The sequence below is a fragment of the Echinops telfairi genome, unplaced genomic scaffold (genome assembly GCF_000313985.2).
Source record: "Echinops telfairi isolate 266 unplaced genomic scaffold, ASM31398v2 ScPeMD7_70;HRSCAF=299, whole genome shotgun sequence".
In the NCBI taxonomy this organism is placed as follows: domain Eukaryota; kingdom Metazoa; phylum Chordata; class Mammalia; order Afrosoricida; family Tenrecidae; genus Echinops; species Echinops telfairi.
In genome coordinates, this window is record NW_022103968.1 from 60837977 (window position 1) to 60853636 (window position 15660).

The 15660-nt window shown below is 44.8% G+C and overlaps 1 protein-coding gene across 1 annotated transcript in view; it reads left to right on the plus strand.

Moving 5' to 3' along the window:
* Positions 1-15660, plus strand: part of LOC101660130 (hexokinase HKDC1-like) — a 73528-nt gene that overhangs the window by 37157 nt on the left and 20711 nt on the right. Inside the window, exons 8-16 of the mRNA XM_045291680.1 lie at positions 3528-3683; positions 4689-4880; positions 10165-10206; positions 11435-11739; positions 12475-12620; positions 12706-12825; positions 13443-13538; positions 13861-13978; positions 14952-15030. Coding sequence (XP_045147615.1) covers positions 3528-3683; positions 4689-4880; positions 10165-10206; positions 11435-11739; positions 12475-12620; positions 12706-12825; positions 13443-13538; positions 13861-13978; positions 14952-15030 — 1254 coding nt within the window. The remainder of the gene's footprint in view (positions 1-3527; positions 3684-4688; positions 4881-10164; positions 10207-11434; positions 11740-12474; positions 12621-12705; positions 12826-13442; positions 13539-13860; positions 13979-14951; positions 15031-15660) is intronic.

Consider the following 15660-nt stretch of genomic DNA (forward strand, 5'->3'; position numbering starts at 1 on the left):
TGCTGTGTAGACAGGGTTCCATGGCGATTTGGTGACCAACAGTGGTGAGGAGTCTCAGTGACCAGAGTGGGGCTGGAGCCTGTATGTATGTATGCCCCTGGGCTGCTTTGAACTGGTCTGTCAGGCCACGATTATCAGCCTTTTTCTTGTTTAATTTTTTTTAAAGATGCCTAATCGAAGGAAAAGGTGGGGGAGGCCTCACTGCTATGGGAAGGGGTGCAGATAGAGGATGAAAACAGCCCCACTGTCTTGGTGTGGGTGCCTAGAGAGAGCCTCCATAGGGTGTAGGTGCCTGGCACTGGTGGGGGCAGCTGCTGCATTCATGGGCTTGGAGCGCTGTGCTGGCATGAGACAGGCCGTTGCTGCTGTTGGTGGCGAGATTGGAGGAGCCCCGTGAGCAACGATAAGGCTCAGGGGAGCCAATCAGTGGGTGTTGGCCATGTGAGGTCTGAGGTAGTGTGTCTGACATCGGCTTGGAGGCCCTTGGACCCAGGTCACTTATCCCCTGGGCTTTGGAACCAGGCTGTGTTTGGGGAATGTATGCTCTTTGAACTGAGGATGCACTCCCTGCTGCTCCCGCAGGCCTGGGATGCTAGGAAAGTGCTGAGCTAGCGTGGGCAGGAGCGGCACTGGTGGGATCAGGGAGGGCTCTGGCTGCCAGAGGGGGAGAGTATAGCAGCACACAGTAGTGGTGCCAGCCAGCGCTAGCAGGAGCAGGCAGGAGCATGTGGGAGTGGTATGGTCTTGGGCAGGCTCACGGATGGAGGGGTCTCAGGCTACAATGTGGGGTGGGGGGCACCCCAGTCGCAGGTCACCTAACCTGCTAAAGGGAGACTGCAGGTCAGTTCCTGGGGTCCTGGGTGAATGGAAGAAGAGAACTGAGTTTGGTGGTGGAATATCACCACGTGAAGAGAGGGGAACCATGGGAGAAGAGAGCAGCTCTCCTAGGGGAGTGCTGTGAGTGGGTGGCTGCTGCGAGGGGGTCCTTCCACAGTTGTGTAGGTGTCCGCAGGGCAGGCAAGCAGCTCCTGGCATGGTGACTAGGCCTAGGGGTGGGATGGGGCAATCAGTGACAATAGCAGTGGTGGCCGTAGCGTGCAAGAGCAGCCCAGCCAGCTGAGCCAAGATGTCCCAAAGATCAGATCTCAGATCTTGGGGGGCTCTAGCTCAGGGCAGATGTGTTGTGTGGGGGGGCGGTGCCTTGTGGCTGAGGGTTGTCCCAGGGGTCCTCTCACTCATCAGAATCCTCCCACTAGCCCTGTTGGACACCAGATCCACCATATATGAAAGAGCTATCAGTATGTGCTTCCTACCTGAGTGCCATCTTCAGTAATAGAGTGTTTTTGTTGCATGAAATTGGAATAAAGATAGCCTCTTTATTCTGGTGGAACCTCTCTGGAACTACCCAAGTTCAGCTCAGAGGCATAGCATCTTTCTTGCTTGGAGAGAAGCTTGCTATATTGGACTTTTTTCCCCTTTACAATATATGTTTTTGACTATGCATTTTTATTGTAGGGGAAATATATACATAACAAAAATATGCCAACTTAATAATTCGTATGTATACATTGAAGTAACACTGATAAAATTGAAGATCAATGATCTTCAAGTTGTACAATTATTTTCATTATCCTTTTCCAAACTAGTCTACCACAAGTAATATAATGCGCTCTAAGCAAAAATCCTTTTTTCTCTCACCTTCCCACCCTATAAAAAAAATGTACTGCCATCAAGTTGATTCTGATTCATAGTGAGCAGTAATAGTTTTTGATTTTGATATATTTACTAATTTCTTATAAATTAATTCTTAGGATGAGTTTTTCATGCCATGATTAAATAACCTTGAAAAAGTATCTGAAATTGAGCCTCCTTTTCACAAAAACAAGAGTCTCTGGAAAGTGAAAATTATTAAAGTTGCTACCTAAGAGATTAGATTTTCAGATCACCCAAAGACACCTGGGGAGAAATGTCTAGCGATTTACTTCTGAAAAACCAGCCACTGAACCCTGTGAAGCACAATTGTCCTCTGACACACGGGGGTCACCACGAGGCAAACAGCCCAATGGCTACTAGTGCCCCTACCATGAGAGTGGCACTCCCACAGCCAGAGGTGGTTTGACAAAGATTCCTGGAATGAAGCACGTTGTGACAGGAGAGAATCTTGGGCCTCTTCTAGTTGAGCTCTTTACTTTTGTGGATGAGGCTGGTGTGAAGCCAGAGAAGGGATATGGCTTCCTTACACCACACTCTTGAGGGGCTCTTCCTTTAAATCATCTTATTGGGGGCTCTTATTGATATTATAACAATCCATATAGCAATTATATCAAGCAAACTTGTACATATGTTGCCATAGTCATTTTCACAACATTGTCTTTCTGCTTGAGCCCTTGTTATCAGTTCCTCTTTTTCCCTCCCTCCCCACCTTCCCACCTCGAGAATCCTTGATAAATTATATATTATTATTTTTTCATATCTTACACCATTCACTGTATCTCTTCACCCACACTTCTGTTATTTGTCCCCTTGGGAGAGAGGGACAAATAACATCCATCATTAATATTGGTTACCTCTTTCTCCCACTTCCTTTCCCTCCTCTCCCCTCCCCCTCATGTTATCACTGCTCTCATTACTGTTTCTAAGGGCTTTATCTGTTTTGGCTTCCATGTGTTGAAAGCTCTTATCTTTACCAATGTACATATTCCGGTCTAGCATGATTTGTGAGGTAGAACTGGGGTCATGATAGTGGTGGGGAGGAAGCAGTAAAGCACCAGAGGAATGTTGTGTGTTTCATAAATGCTATATTTCACCCTGGCTGAATTGTTCCTTCAATGTGACCCTTCTGTTAGTGGCTGTCCAATTGTCTATAGACAGGCTTTGGGTCTCCACTCCGATCCCTCTCCTTCACCTCGATATAATTGTTTGTTTTTGATTTCCTAATACCTGATCCCATCAATACCTCATGATCACACAGGCTGGTGTGCTTCTTTCATGTGGACTTTGTTGCTTCCCTGCTAGATGGCCGTTCATTTAACTTCAAGCTTTTAAGACCCCAGATGCTCTATCTTTTAATAGCCCGGCACAATCAGCTTTCTTCACAGTTGCTTATGCACCCATTTTGTCTTCAGCGATCATGTTGGGAAGGTTAATATCACAGAGTGCCAGTTTATCAGAACGTGATTTTTGTGTTGAGGGAATACTTAAGTCGAGACCCAAAGTCCGTCTGCTACCTTAATACTTTAACATATAAATATATGTACATAGATCAATACCCCTAGCCTTATATATTAATATATTTGCTTATATACATGCCTATATTTATACCTCTATATATGGCTTTGGCCTGCTACTTCTTTCATCTGTTTCTGTTTACTAGCCTCCTGTCCCACTATCATGTTCACCTTTTATTCGGTTCTCAGTAATTCCTCTTGGCTAAATTACATATCATGGGTTGTGGCTCTTGGTCTTTGGGAAAAGAATGCTGAAGAGCCCAAGATGTTGCTTCCACTTATCTCTTGACCACATTCCAGATTTGAGAAGATGATCAGTGGCTTGTACTTGGGGGAACTCGTCAGGCTCATCTTGCTGAAGATGACCAGAGCCGGCCTCCTGTTTGGTGGCAAGACATCGTCTGCTCTCCACACCAGGGACAAGATTGAGATGCGGCACGTGGCTGCCATGGAGAAGTAAGCTGCTGGCTGGGCCCCACCTGCCTTGGTTCTGCTGAGTGCTGGGGTGGGGGAGGGTCAGCATGTGGTCTGCTTAGCAATCATGGGGTAGCCCTGGGAAGCAGATCATCCTTCACTACCAGAAGGATTTCAGACCTGCGGATGGCTTCACATGGGGTAGCATTCAGCCATGAATCCAGTGGGGCATTCATGTTCATTTCATCAGTGTGTAATTCTGCCATTGTACATGTACCCCATCCTGTGTTTCACTGCCTTCTTCCTCCTTGAAGTGGTGACATGTAACTTTTGGGGGTCCGGGATCACTTTGAGAATTTTATTTTAGTCCTGAACTCTTTAACTTCCACATGAACATTCACAAGAAATAAAAGTTTCTTACAATATTAAAGCCTCTTTGGAGCCCAAGTTAAGAACCTTTGCTATAGCAAGAACCTCTGACACCTGCTCCCTTTAGGTGCTGACTGAGACTGTGGTCATTTGAGGATTTTCACACAGTAACCAGGAACGGGAACTGGCTGGTGAAGGTGGCTGGCCCCAGTCAACTTAGAGTTCTGCCTCCTCAGGCCTACAAACTGTGGCATTGCCCTAAGCTTGGCAATCACTTTAGATACTGAGTTCAGTAGAGTGTTACCTGACCCACAGAGTCTGCTCCGTCCATTTCTCGGTGGAGGTGGAATTCCTGTGAAGCCATATAATCCAGGGTGGTCAAAATTATGGGCTAGTTATCTGACTGACTGAATGCAAATCCAAGCTCTAGCATTTGGCTACTGCTGTGACCACAGATGAATTACTTAACCTCTTTGTTGTAGAGATGAGTTAAAGTAGATGAAGTCCTTAGACAAATACCCGGGAAAAAGTGTTTCATAAATGCTGGCTGCTGTGATAATTGGTGACATTATTATTACATTCCTGGGTGCTGGTCTATTTATTGTCACAATCCTGAAAGGTGGGGAACTGGCCTCTCAGAAGATGAATAAGTATAATCTCATTCCTTTCCTTGGCCAGGGATAAAGAAGGCCTTGCTAACACAGAAGAAATCTTGACCGACCTGGGCTTGGAGCCATCAGAGGATGACTGCGTTGCAGTGCACCATGTGTGTACCATTGTCTCCTTCCGATCAGCCAATCTCTGTGCAGCAGCCTTGGCAGCAATCCTGACACATCTCCAAGAGAACAAGAACTACGAAAAATTGAAAGAGCTCACGACCACAGATGGCAAGGATTATAGCCTCAACCAGACACACCTCAAGTAAGTACTGCCTGGCAACTGGGTTCTGTTGCTATTCTGAGCTGCCTGAACTCCTCTCCATATGCAGGCCATGTCCAGTGCACATAAAGACAATCCAGTCATCAAGTAGGCAGACAGAAGAGAAGTGTACTCACTTACACAGGAGTTCAGCACTATGGTAATATATACTTTTAAAACAAGTAAGCCAGGCTAGTCCTGAGAAGTTGGAGATTAAAGATGTCCCAGTGTCCAACCCATCGAAAATGCTACACCATCCCTTCCCCAAACCCCTCCCTTCAGTATATTCCCTCACATTCCAGGGTTCTGCAGTTGCCTGCAACAACCCACAGAAAATCATGAAACTTTGAGGAAATGCCTCAAGTGGTGGTAGGTGTTGTTCAGTCCCAAATCTGAAGGGCAGACAGAAGCAATCCAAATGCCAGATGCCAAACAGGCCCAAAAAGCATAGCAGATGTATTTTTTCTCCGACCAGAATTCAGTCCAGAAATAGAGGTGTGGCTGTCCAAGTGAGGCGGTGTGTGTTAGAACTGTATGGTGGTGTCTGAAGTCACCCCTCTACTAAGATAGAGTCAAAGATGCTCACAAGGAATAATGGGTGTGGCTGGGTTCACACCCTCTACTAAGTGGCATACCACTTGCCTGTCAGTTTGTTGTTCTATGGTGTCTTCTGTGTTGCTGTGGTGCTGGAAGCTGTGTTACTGGTATTGCAAATAGCAGGGTCACCAAGAGTGAACAGGCCTTACCAGAGTTTCCAGACTAAGGACAGACTAAGAAGAAGGACTAGGCTGTCCACTTCAGAAGAATTGGCTACTGCAAACCATATGGGTAACATCAAAACATTGCAAGGTACTGAAGGTCTACTGAATCGTGGCAGAACATTGTCAGAGACAGTGCCAGAAAATGAGACTCTATGAGGCCAGAAGGCACTCATATTATGACTGAGGAAGAGCTGCCTTCTCAAAGTAGAGTTGACCATAGTGATGTGGATTGAGTAAATCCTGCGGGAGTGTGTTAAACAGGGTTGACTGGATAAACAGATCCATTGACACTCATGTGTATAAGAAAGAGCTTTATATCAAGAAGTAGTTATATATTAAGAAAGAATCCCAGCCTAGTTCATCTCAAGTCCATAAGACTGATTCTGGTCCATAAGTTCCTCTTCAGAATCACACGGTCACGTGCAATGATGCAGAATGCAGGAATATCACAAACTGGTGTTTGCAATGTCATGTGGACCCAAGGTCAGTGGAAACATAGCACAGCTTAAGCAGCTCTCACGATGGCCAGAATATAGGAAGGTGAATGCAGAGAGAGAGAGGCTCCCTGTACCCTCCTGAGAAGGCCACACACAAGGAGGCACCATCAGGCTGTGACCTAAGTGACAGGTTGGATACCACCCCTATGCTTTTAATATCTTCAAGTTGACATAAGATGATGTAACCACAGCAGGGAGTGAAGCCTTGGGAACTTCATTTGCTGATGGGGCATGACTCAAAATGAGAAGAAGCAACTGCAAAAAGCTACTAATAGTAGGAACATGGAATATATGAAGTATGAGTCAAGAATTATTGGAAGTCATCATAATTAGAATGGAATGCTTCAAGATTGATATTCTAAGCATTCGTGAGCTGAAATGGACTGGTATTGGCCATTTGAATTGGACAATCACATGGTTTACTATGCAGGGACTGAGCGATTCAAGAAGAATGGCGTCACACACATCATACACATACAAAAAGGAGACCTCAGGATCAATTGTTAAATACATTGACAGGTATGACAGTGTAAGATCTATTTGCATACAAGAAAATCAAGTCAATACAGCTATTATTCTAACGTTTGCATCAAGTACTAAAGCTACTGATGCAAAAATTAAAGGATTCCACCAGCATCTTCAGGCAGAAATTGATCAAACATGCGATCAAGATGCATTGATAATTATTTCTGATTGGAAAACAAAAGTTGGAAACAGAGGAAGGTAGAAAATATGGCCTTGGTGATTTAAATAAATCTGGAGATCCCATGACAGAATTTTGGAACCCAATGACTTCTTCATCTCAAATATCATTGCTTCACAAGTCAAAGAACAACTATACATGTGGCCTTCTTCAGATGGAATACACAGAAATCCAATTGACCACCTCGGTGGGAAGACATGGTGGAGAAGCTTTATATCAGGAGCTGAGATCAGGACAGGGGCTGACTGGAACAAATCACCAGTGGCTCATATGTAAGTTGAGGTTGACTCTGAAGAAAATTAAAACAAGTTGAGGAGAGCCAAATGCAATCTAGCGTCTATCCCACCTGAGTTTTGAGAACATCTCAAAGAAAAGATTTGACACGTAGGACATTAATGACAGAAGACCTGCTGAGTGCCATGATGACACCTAGAACATTGTACTTGAAGAAACAAAAGGTCATTAAAAAGACGGGACAGGAAGGAAATACCAAAGTGGGTGTCAGAAGAGACTCTGAAGCTTGCTCTTGATCATGGAATCAGCTAAGGCAAATGGAAGAAATGAAGTCAAAGAAATGAACAAAAAATTTCAAAGGGAAGCTTGAGACGACAAAGTAAAATATTGTAATGAAATGTGGAAAGACGTAGAGTGAGAAAGCCAAAACATCTAGCATATCTTTAAGGGACAGAAATGGAAAAGAATTTAAGCCTCAAGTTTCTATACTGAAAGATTCTATGGGCAAAATATTGAATGATGCATGCAGCATCAAAAAAAGGTGGAAAGTACCGTCAGTGTACAAAAGCAAAAAGTTAACATTCAACCTGTATAAGAGGTAGCGTATGATCAAGACCAATGGAACTGAGGAAGAAGTTCAAGCTACACTGTAAGCACTGGTTCTAAAGCAAACTCACTGCCATTGAATTGATGCCAATTCATAGACGCCCTATAGAACCAGGAAGAATTGCCCCTATATGTTTCCACAACTGTAACTCTTTATGAGAGTAGAAAGCCCCATCTTTCTCCCATAGCTAAAAACCAGGCTCTAGGAATTGACTTGGTTGAAATGTTTCAACAAGCAAATGAAGCATTGGAAACACTTGTCTGTCCCAAGAGATTTGGAAGACAACCTTTTGGCCGATTGGAAGAGATCTTTATTTGTACCCATTCCAAAGAAAAATCACTTAACAGAACGCACAAATTACAGCACAATATCGCTGATATCACATGAAAATAAAATTTTGCTGGAGATCCTCTGACAACAGTTGCAACAGTACATTAGCAGGAAGCTGGCAGAGTTTCGAGTCAGAAGTGGAGGAAGGCCTATTAACAACCTGTGATATACAGATGATACACCCTTACTTGCTGCAAGTGAGGAGGGCCTGAAGCACTTACTAATGAAGATCAAAGATTACCCCCTTCAGTACGGACTGATTGCAGCTCAATGTAAAGAAAACCCAAATCCTTACAATGGAACCAATAGCTAACATCATGATAAGTGGAGCAAAGATTGAAGTTGTCAAGGATTTTGTCCTGCTTGGATCCACTATCAATGCTCATGGAAGCAGCAGTGAAGAGAACCAAAGACAAGTTGCAGTGGGTAAATCTGCTGCACATGACCTCTTTGAAGTTTGTTACTTGCAAGGATGTTACTTTGAGGACTAAGGTGCTGCGGACTCAAGGGTGGTATTTTCAGTTGCTTCATATGCACGTGAAAGTTGGACATTGGATCAGGAAGATTGAAGAAGAATCCATGCAGTTGAATTGTGTACTGGGGACAAATATTGAAAGCACCATGGACTTCCAAAAGAACAAACTAATCCATCTTAGAAGGAGGATAGGCAGGATGCTTTTAGAGGCAAGGCAAAATAGACTTCTCTATTTTGGACATGTCTTCCAGGAGAGAGCGGGCCCTGGAAAAGGACATTGTGCTAGAGGGGCAGCAAAAAAAGAGGAAGACCATTGACAAGATGGATTGACACAGTGGCTGCAACAATGGACTCAAGCAGTAATAAGCATCGCACAGGACTGGCCCTGCTTTGTTCTGTTGTACACCGGGTCGTTATGAGCCCAAACTGACTCAAGGACACCCAGCATCAACAGTAACAATTAAGGTGGAGTCTAAAGTGCCACCAAGGAAACAAAGCATTGTTCACACCCTCTACTCAGGTCACGTCTTGACCCTGTCTATTAGTATAGTAGAGAGTGGCTTTCAAAATGGGACTATAGCCACCAATGTATAAAAGGTAAAATTCTAACAGAATTATAATATACCACATAAAGAATTATGGTTAGAAAGGCCATATTCATTGATTCTCAGTGTACTCCCTGGCTCTTCTAGCCATCAACCCATTCACACTTGAACTAAGAGATTATGTACTTGCTCAGAGTATCATTCAACAAATTAGCATAGTGTTAAAATGTTCCCACCACATAAGCCATTTATTTATTCTTTTACTTTTATATATTATTTCTACTTCTTACCATTTGTCATTTATTTGACGTTTATTTTCTCTCTTGGTAAAAGACCTCAGGTTCAGCTACTATACCACTCCAGATTTCTGGTAGCAAGGCAAGGCTAGCAAGTGATTCCCCCTCAGTCCCTTCCCATTCATAGTGCAGGGGTTACATAGGTACGACTCTAGTGGACTATCTTGAGAACCAAGCAATATGACACCGTTCACAGTCAGTCCCAGTTTTGCCAGAGCACTAGAAAATACAAACCATTCCATCAGGCTCTTGAAAATTCTCACATACAATTCAGGAATCAAAACCCTGGGCAACTGTCTGAGTACAAATCTTGCCTCTAGCACATGCTATAGCTGTGACCATGCACACATTTCTTAAACTCTCTGTGTCTTGGGTCTTTCTTTACAACAAATATGATACATCCCCACAGGATAGTTGTGGAGAGAAGTTAAAGTGTGTGAAATCCTTAGACAAGTACCCAGAGCACAGTGAGTATTTATTAAATGTTGGCTGATATGATCATTATTGATATGAATATTATTATTATTATTATATACCTAGGTGCCTATTTACTTTCACAATCCTAAGAAGTGGGGAATTGGCCCCTCAAGAGTTGACCAAGTGTGATCTTCTCATTGATGTCTTCTGGCTAGGTTTGAGAACACTGAAGAAACCCAGGGAGAAAACTGGAGGGAAAACTTGGGAGACGGGGACTGGAACCCTTCTGAGGATGGCTCCACTGTGGTCCCCCACGGGAGCAAAGAAGGGCCCTCCCAAATAACATCCAATACGTGTGAGAAGTTTCAGGTCACAGTGGGCATTGATGGTACCCTCTACAAGACACACCCACAGTAAGTGCTGCTTGTCAACCCACCCCTGGCAATGAGCCTCCCCTTGGGGTGGAACCCCAGCTGTTCTCTCAGGACTGTGCTGATCACCTGAGTTTCTGGAAGTGTTACCCAAACGTGGTCACAGTGACAACTAAGCCATACCAAATTAAGAGACAGAGAGAGCTGTATTCACTCATGCAGGATTTCAGCACTCCCTCAATGTCTGCTTCCATGGTCTTTATTGTGGGATTTGCTGGAGTAACACTTGGTACAATTCCAAGAACTGCAAAGTTTGAAGAGACAGAGCTTTTTATACAGGAGGGCTGGGATTACACATGGGTCACAAGTTACTTTTTGTGTGTGTGTTTTTTTAATGTCACAGACCTGCTATGCAAGTAAAATGACCCATTTCTGACATTGGAAAAACCTCCTGAGTCTCTAATATTCCTCATACAGTTATGGTTACTTCTCTTATCTCACTGAGAGGAACCTTGGCATTATTTATTGAACAATATCATGCATTTTTCTGTGGATCATGGGGTATCAGAACCAGCCACCCATACTAGACCTGAGATTACAAAGAAAGGGCAGGTCTACTGGTTGGGTTGCTTTGGGGAGGGGGTCTTTCTTATAGAAATGTTGTGCTAAAATAAGCTGCCTAACTAGTAAGGCCATCATCTGTCCAGGTGTCCATCCGTTGGTCCATCCAGTCACCTACCTACTCATTAACCATTACTTGTTGAAAACCTGCTGTGTGGTAGAACTGGTAAATAGGACACACTCAATTTTAGACAGGGAAGCAGGGGTGACAGAGGCTGCCACGTTTACATGAAGGATCTGGGTAGGACAATACAGAAACGTGAGAACTTCCCAGAAGGAAGGAGAGCCAGGTGGTTGTGTTGGATGTCAGTGGGAACACCTGAAAGCCTAGGGAAGCCCATCTCTCCCTTTGGACAGAGATAATGTTGTTTAGGGACTACATTATATATGGACATGCCCTATTGGTTGAAATATTAAAGATAAAATAGCTAATCACCTGGCTCTCCCCCCCTGCCTCGTACACTGCTCCTGCTATAGCCCCTCTCCTTAATCCCCTGCATCTGTGCCCCCTACCACTCAGCAAGGGAAGGGTGAACCTGGCTCAGCAACCCTTGCTGGGTCCCCTGCTATGACTATTCCTGGCTCTGTTCCCTGTGTCTGGTTGGGCCATTTCTGATGGTTAGATATTTGACTACCACCCTGTCTTCAGGTACCCAAAACGCCTGCACAAGGTGGTGAGGAAACTGGTCCCAAACTGTGACGTCCACTTCCTCCTGCCCGAGAGTGGCAGCACCATAGGGGCTGCCATGGTCACTGCGGTGGCCTCCCAAGTTCAGGCCCAGCGGAAGCAGATCGATGAGGTGCTGGCTCTGTTCCAACTGACTGGAGACAACCTGGTGGACGTGAAGAACAGAATGAGGGCTGAGCTTGAGTACGGGCTGAAGAAGGAGACCCACCCGATGGCCACGGTCAAGATGCTACCCACCTACGTCTGCGGGATGCCTGATGGCACAGGTGGGCCAGCCCAGTGCCTTCACTCGGGCCTCCCAGAGCTTCGGGCCTCCCAGAGCTTCGATGAAAGCGCCTTACAGCCAGTGAAGGGTTTTGTTTTTAAAACCTTGGACTCATGTCTGTAATGGGATAGGTGGAGGATAAGTAGGGTAGGTGACCCGTACTTCTTGTCAACCTGTTAGCCTTGGATCAACCAAGGCATTTGCAGTGAAAGAATAGCAAATGTGGACCCCACACGAGTCAGATTACAATTTTCTCCATAGGTTTTTCAGTGGCTCATTTTTGGAAAGTAATCATCAATCTTTTTCCCCTGGTACTTTTGGGTGAACTTGACCCTCCACCATTTTAGTGAGCAGCCCAGCACATGAACTGTGTGCATGACCCAGGAAATCCTCCCTCCCTCTATCAGTGTGGGAGACAGGACCCAGACTCTCTTGCTCAAGACAAAAAACCTCATTTCTTAGAACTGTCGAGTCCCCTAATTCCAGTTCATGCATTTCACTTCATCTCTCTGGGGGCGATTGGGGATTCAGAGGTCCTTGTCCAGGACAAGAAATGTAGTCTAGCCTAGGACCACCTCAGGGGCCTTTCCAGTTCCTCGTGACCTGTAGTCCCTAATTCACAAGATATCAGACTCTAGGCAGTTCCTTCAGTATTCCCTCTTTCTCCTGATCCTTCCACACAAGCTCCTGCTCGGTCCATGCTGGTAGGATGCAGCTCTGACTTTTTATACCACAGAGAATGGCAATTTTCTCATCCTGGATCTTGGTGGAGCCAACTTTAAGGTTCTCCTAGGGAAGATCAGAAGTCATCAAAAATGTGTGGAAATAGATGAAAAGACCTTCCCCATCCCCCTGGAGATCATGCAGGGCACAGGCGAGCAGGTAACTGCCGGGGTGGGGTGGGCTTCCTGTGCTTTGTGGGTGCTGACCTGCCAGCAGATCCCACTGCCCCCCTCTCTCCCTGCAGCTGTTTGACCACATCGTGCAGTGCATCGCAGACTTCCTGGACTACATGGGGCTCAGGGGAGCCCAACTGCCTTTGGGCTTCACCTTCTCCTTTCCCTGCAGACAGACGAGCATTGCCAAGGTAAGGCGGGCCAGCCAGCCTTGCAGTCCACTGGGCATGGCCCCACCCCATGAGGGCCCTCTGAGTCACCAGGTTTATTTCACCTAATGACCTCAGATAGCGCAGCTGGAGAAACATGATAGAGAACTGTGACTATTTGACTTTAAAAAAAATCTATTATGCACCATTCTTTCATTGTTATGGTATATTTTGGACTGAAGCTCCTAGAAGAATTTAGAGATCCAATAACAAGATACATGTATGCAACCTGTTAAAAGATTGGTCAGACAGGTCATGAAGCAACAGGAAGGGGAAATGAAACATAAATTGACCAGATAAAGCCAGTAATACTACCAAAGGCTAATATTATCTGTATAATCCTTGGCATGCAACACAGATGGGATTGTAAAGTTTGTATTGAATTGATGTAATTCCTCCATTCAGCAATAGACACTGAGCATCATGGTGGGAGAAGCCTCCATGCTCAGTGCTGGGGCTACAGAGATGGAATCACACTGAGAAACACATCAAACTAGAGTGCTCTGGATCTTTCAGATGTTAGTCTAGCCTAGCCTAGGATCACGTGGAGTGATCCCAGCAAATTATTGCTCAAATGAATTCCTCCTCTTTTCTTTCAGGGAACCCTCATGGAGTGGACCAAAGGCTTTAAGGCCACCGACTGTGAAGGGGAAGACGTGGTGGACCTGCTCAGGGAAGCCATCAAGAGGAGAAATGTATGCTATGGGAACTTAGCTCAGAACCTCAAGTTGGGCATTTGAGTACCACATCTGTTTTCAGGGGACACATTCCTTCTGACTTAATTGTATGCCCATATCTACTAGGGGCTCACATTTTCGAACTGAAAAGGTAGTGGCTCTGTTATCCTGGGGGGCAGGGGGCTGGGGGGGGCACCTTTGATGGGTATGAGTGGTTTTTCTCATCCATGATGTCATGTTCCTCTATCCCTTGGGGTTGCATATCCTTTGGGTTGGTATGTTTCTCTTGAGTCTGCTTGACTTGTTTATTCTACCTACAGTAGGATGACTTCCTTTTCAGGAATTTGACTTTGACATAGTTGCTATGGTCAATGATACAGTGGGGACTATGATGGCCTGTGCCTATGAAGACCCAAATTGTGAGATTGGCCTAATTGCAGGTAAGTGGTCAGGCATGTGCCATTGACCTTGATCCCATATGAACCCTTAGAGGTTCCATTTAACACTGTGAGGGACAGGGACCCATTGTCCCATTATACAGAGGTTTGGGAGATAACTTTGTCCAAGCACATAAGCAGTTAAGATCAATTCCTATATACATGTTTATGCATTTTACATGCTTTATCTAAAATAGATATACAGTTAATAAAAATGCAAGAAGCAGTGCAACATTAAAAATAATAATAATAATAAAAAGATTGATTCCTAATCCTTAATTCCTAAGTATTTATTTAAATCCTTTCTCCACTGTGAATACTCAGACAAGGTCATCCTTTCTATTGAGGAAGGAAAATGATGTAGAAGAGGGGATTTTCCAATTAGGGCCTTAGGGCAGATTGTCCTGGGAGGAAGGAGGCCATTGTCAGATTTGGCTGGAAGGCAGCACTAGATTTGGAAGCATGTTAGGCTGCAGCTAAGTGAGCTGTGTCCCCTTTGGCCCAAAGTGTGCCTCCTCTCTTCCTCTGAGCTTTTCCAGCAGTCACGGCTCAAAGAGGAGGAGAGTTAGAAAGAAACTCAAGGGAGGGGAGAAGAGTAGTCTGAAGAGACAGATTTCAAGGCCTTTGGGGGAAGTCTAGTAGTGACTGTGGTCAAGGGTGGATTCTAGGTGACTGGCTCTAATAGGTGCAGGAGGGCTGGGATTTGAACAGGAGATGGAAAGAAGTGCATTCTGGGTGCCAGACACATGCTAAGTAATGACCATAACTGGGAAAGTTGTTCCCATTGTTTGTCCGTGTTTCCTGGAGATGAGTAGTGGGTAGACCAAGGTGATGGGATTTATTGATACATCTTCAGTGCCATCTCATTACAATGTTTATCCACTGTGTGACCTGAGGTAGATTACTTGTTCTATCTGGACTTGAATTGTCCGATTTGTTGGAGAGGCTGTGGAGCTAAACAGCCTTTTTAAATATAACAGTTGTGTGGGAACAGTTGCCTGGACGTCGGTGTTGAGAATGGTTCTCAGGCCAGATCATGGGCAAGATAGAGGAGAGTGGCTCACACCTGGCAAGTATTGGGTGATCCCAGACTAGACAATTCCTCATAGTTCCTTCTAGTTCTGATCGCTAACTCCTTGATTACATGGAAGCCCACTCTGGGTGCCTTTGACGTAACGATAATGATAATGATAGCAGTAGGTACCATTTACTGATTACTTGCCATGTGGAGGAAGCTTGTAATTAATATTGCATATTTTTCTCATAACAAATCTATAGGGCAGATATTGACCTGGATCCCATGTGAGCCCGTAGAGGCTCCCATTTTACAGACAAAGAAACAGAGTATGAAAGACAGGATCTCAAAAAACCAAACTCACTGCCATCAGGCCTATATTGACTCATAGTGGCCCTTTTAGGACATGGTAGAAGCGCCTTTGTGAGTTTCTGAGACTATTACGTTTACAGGAGTAGAAAGCCCCATCTTTCTCCCAAGGAGCAGCTAGTAGTTTTAAACTGCCAACCTTTCACATTGCAGCCCAATATGTAACCACTATACCACCAGGACTCCGGAAAACCAGAACTCCTAATTGCCTACAATCATCAAACTATGAGGGTAAAATTAGAAATCGAATTCAGTTACATATGGCTACAAGCCTAAACTCTTACTCACTGCCCACTGGGCTACTGACCACAATGTCAGC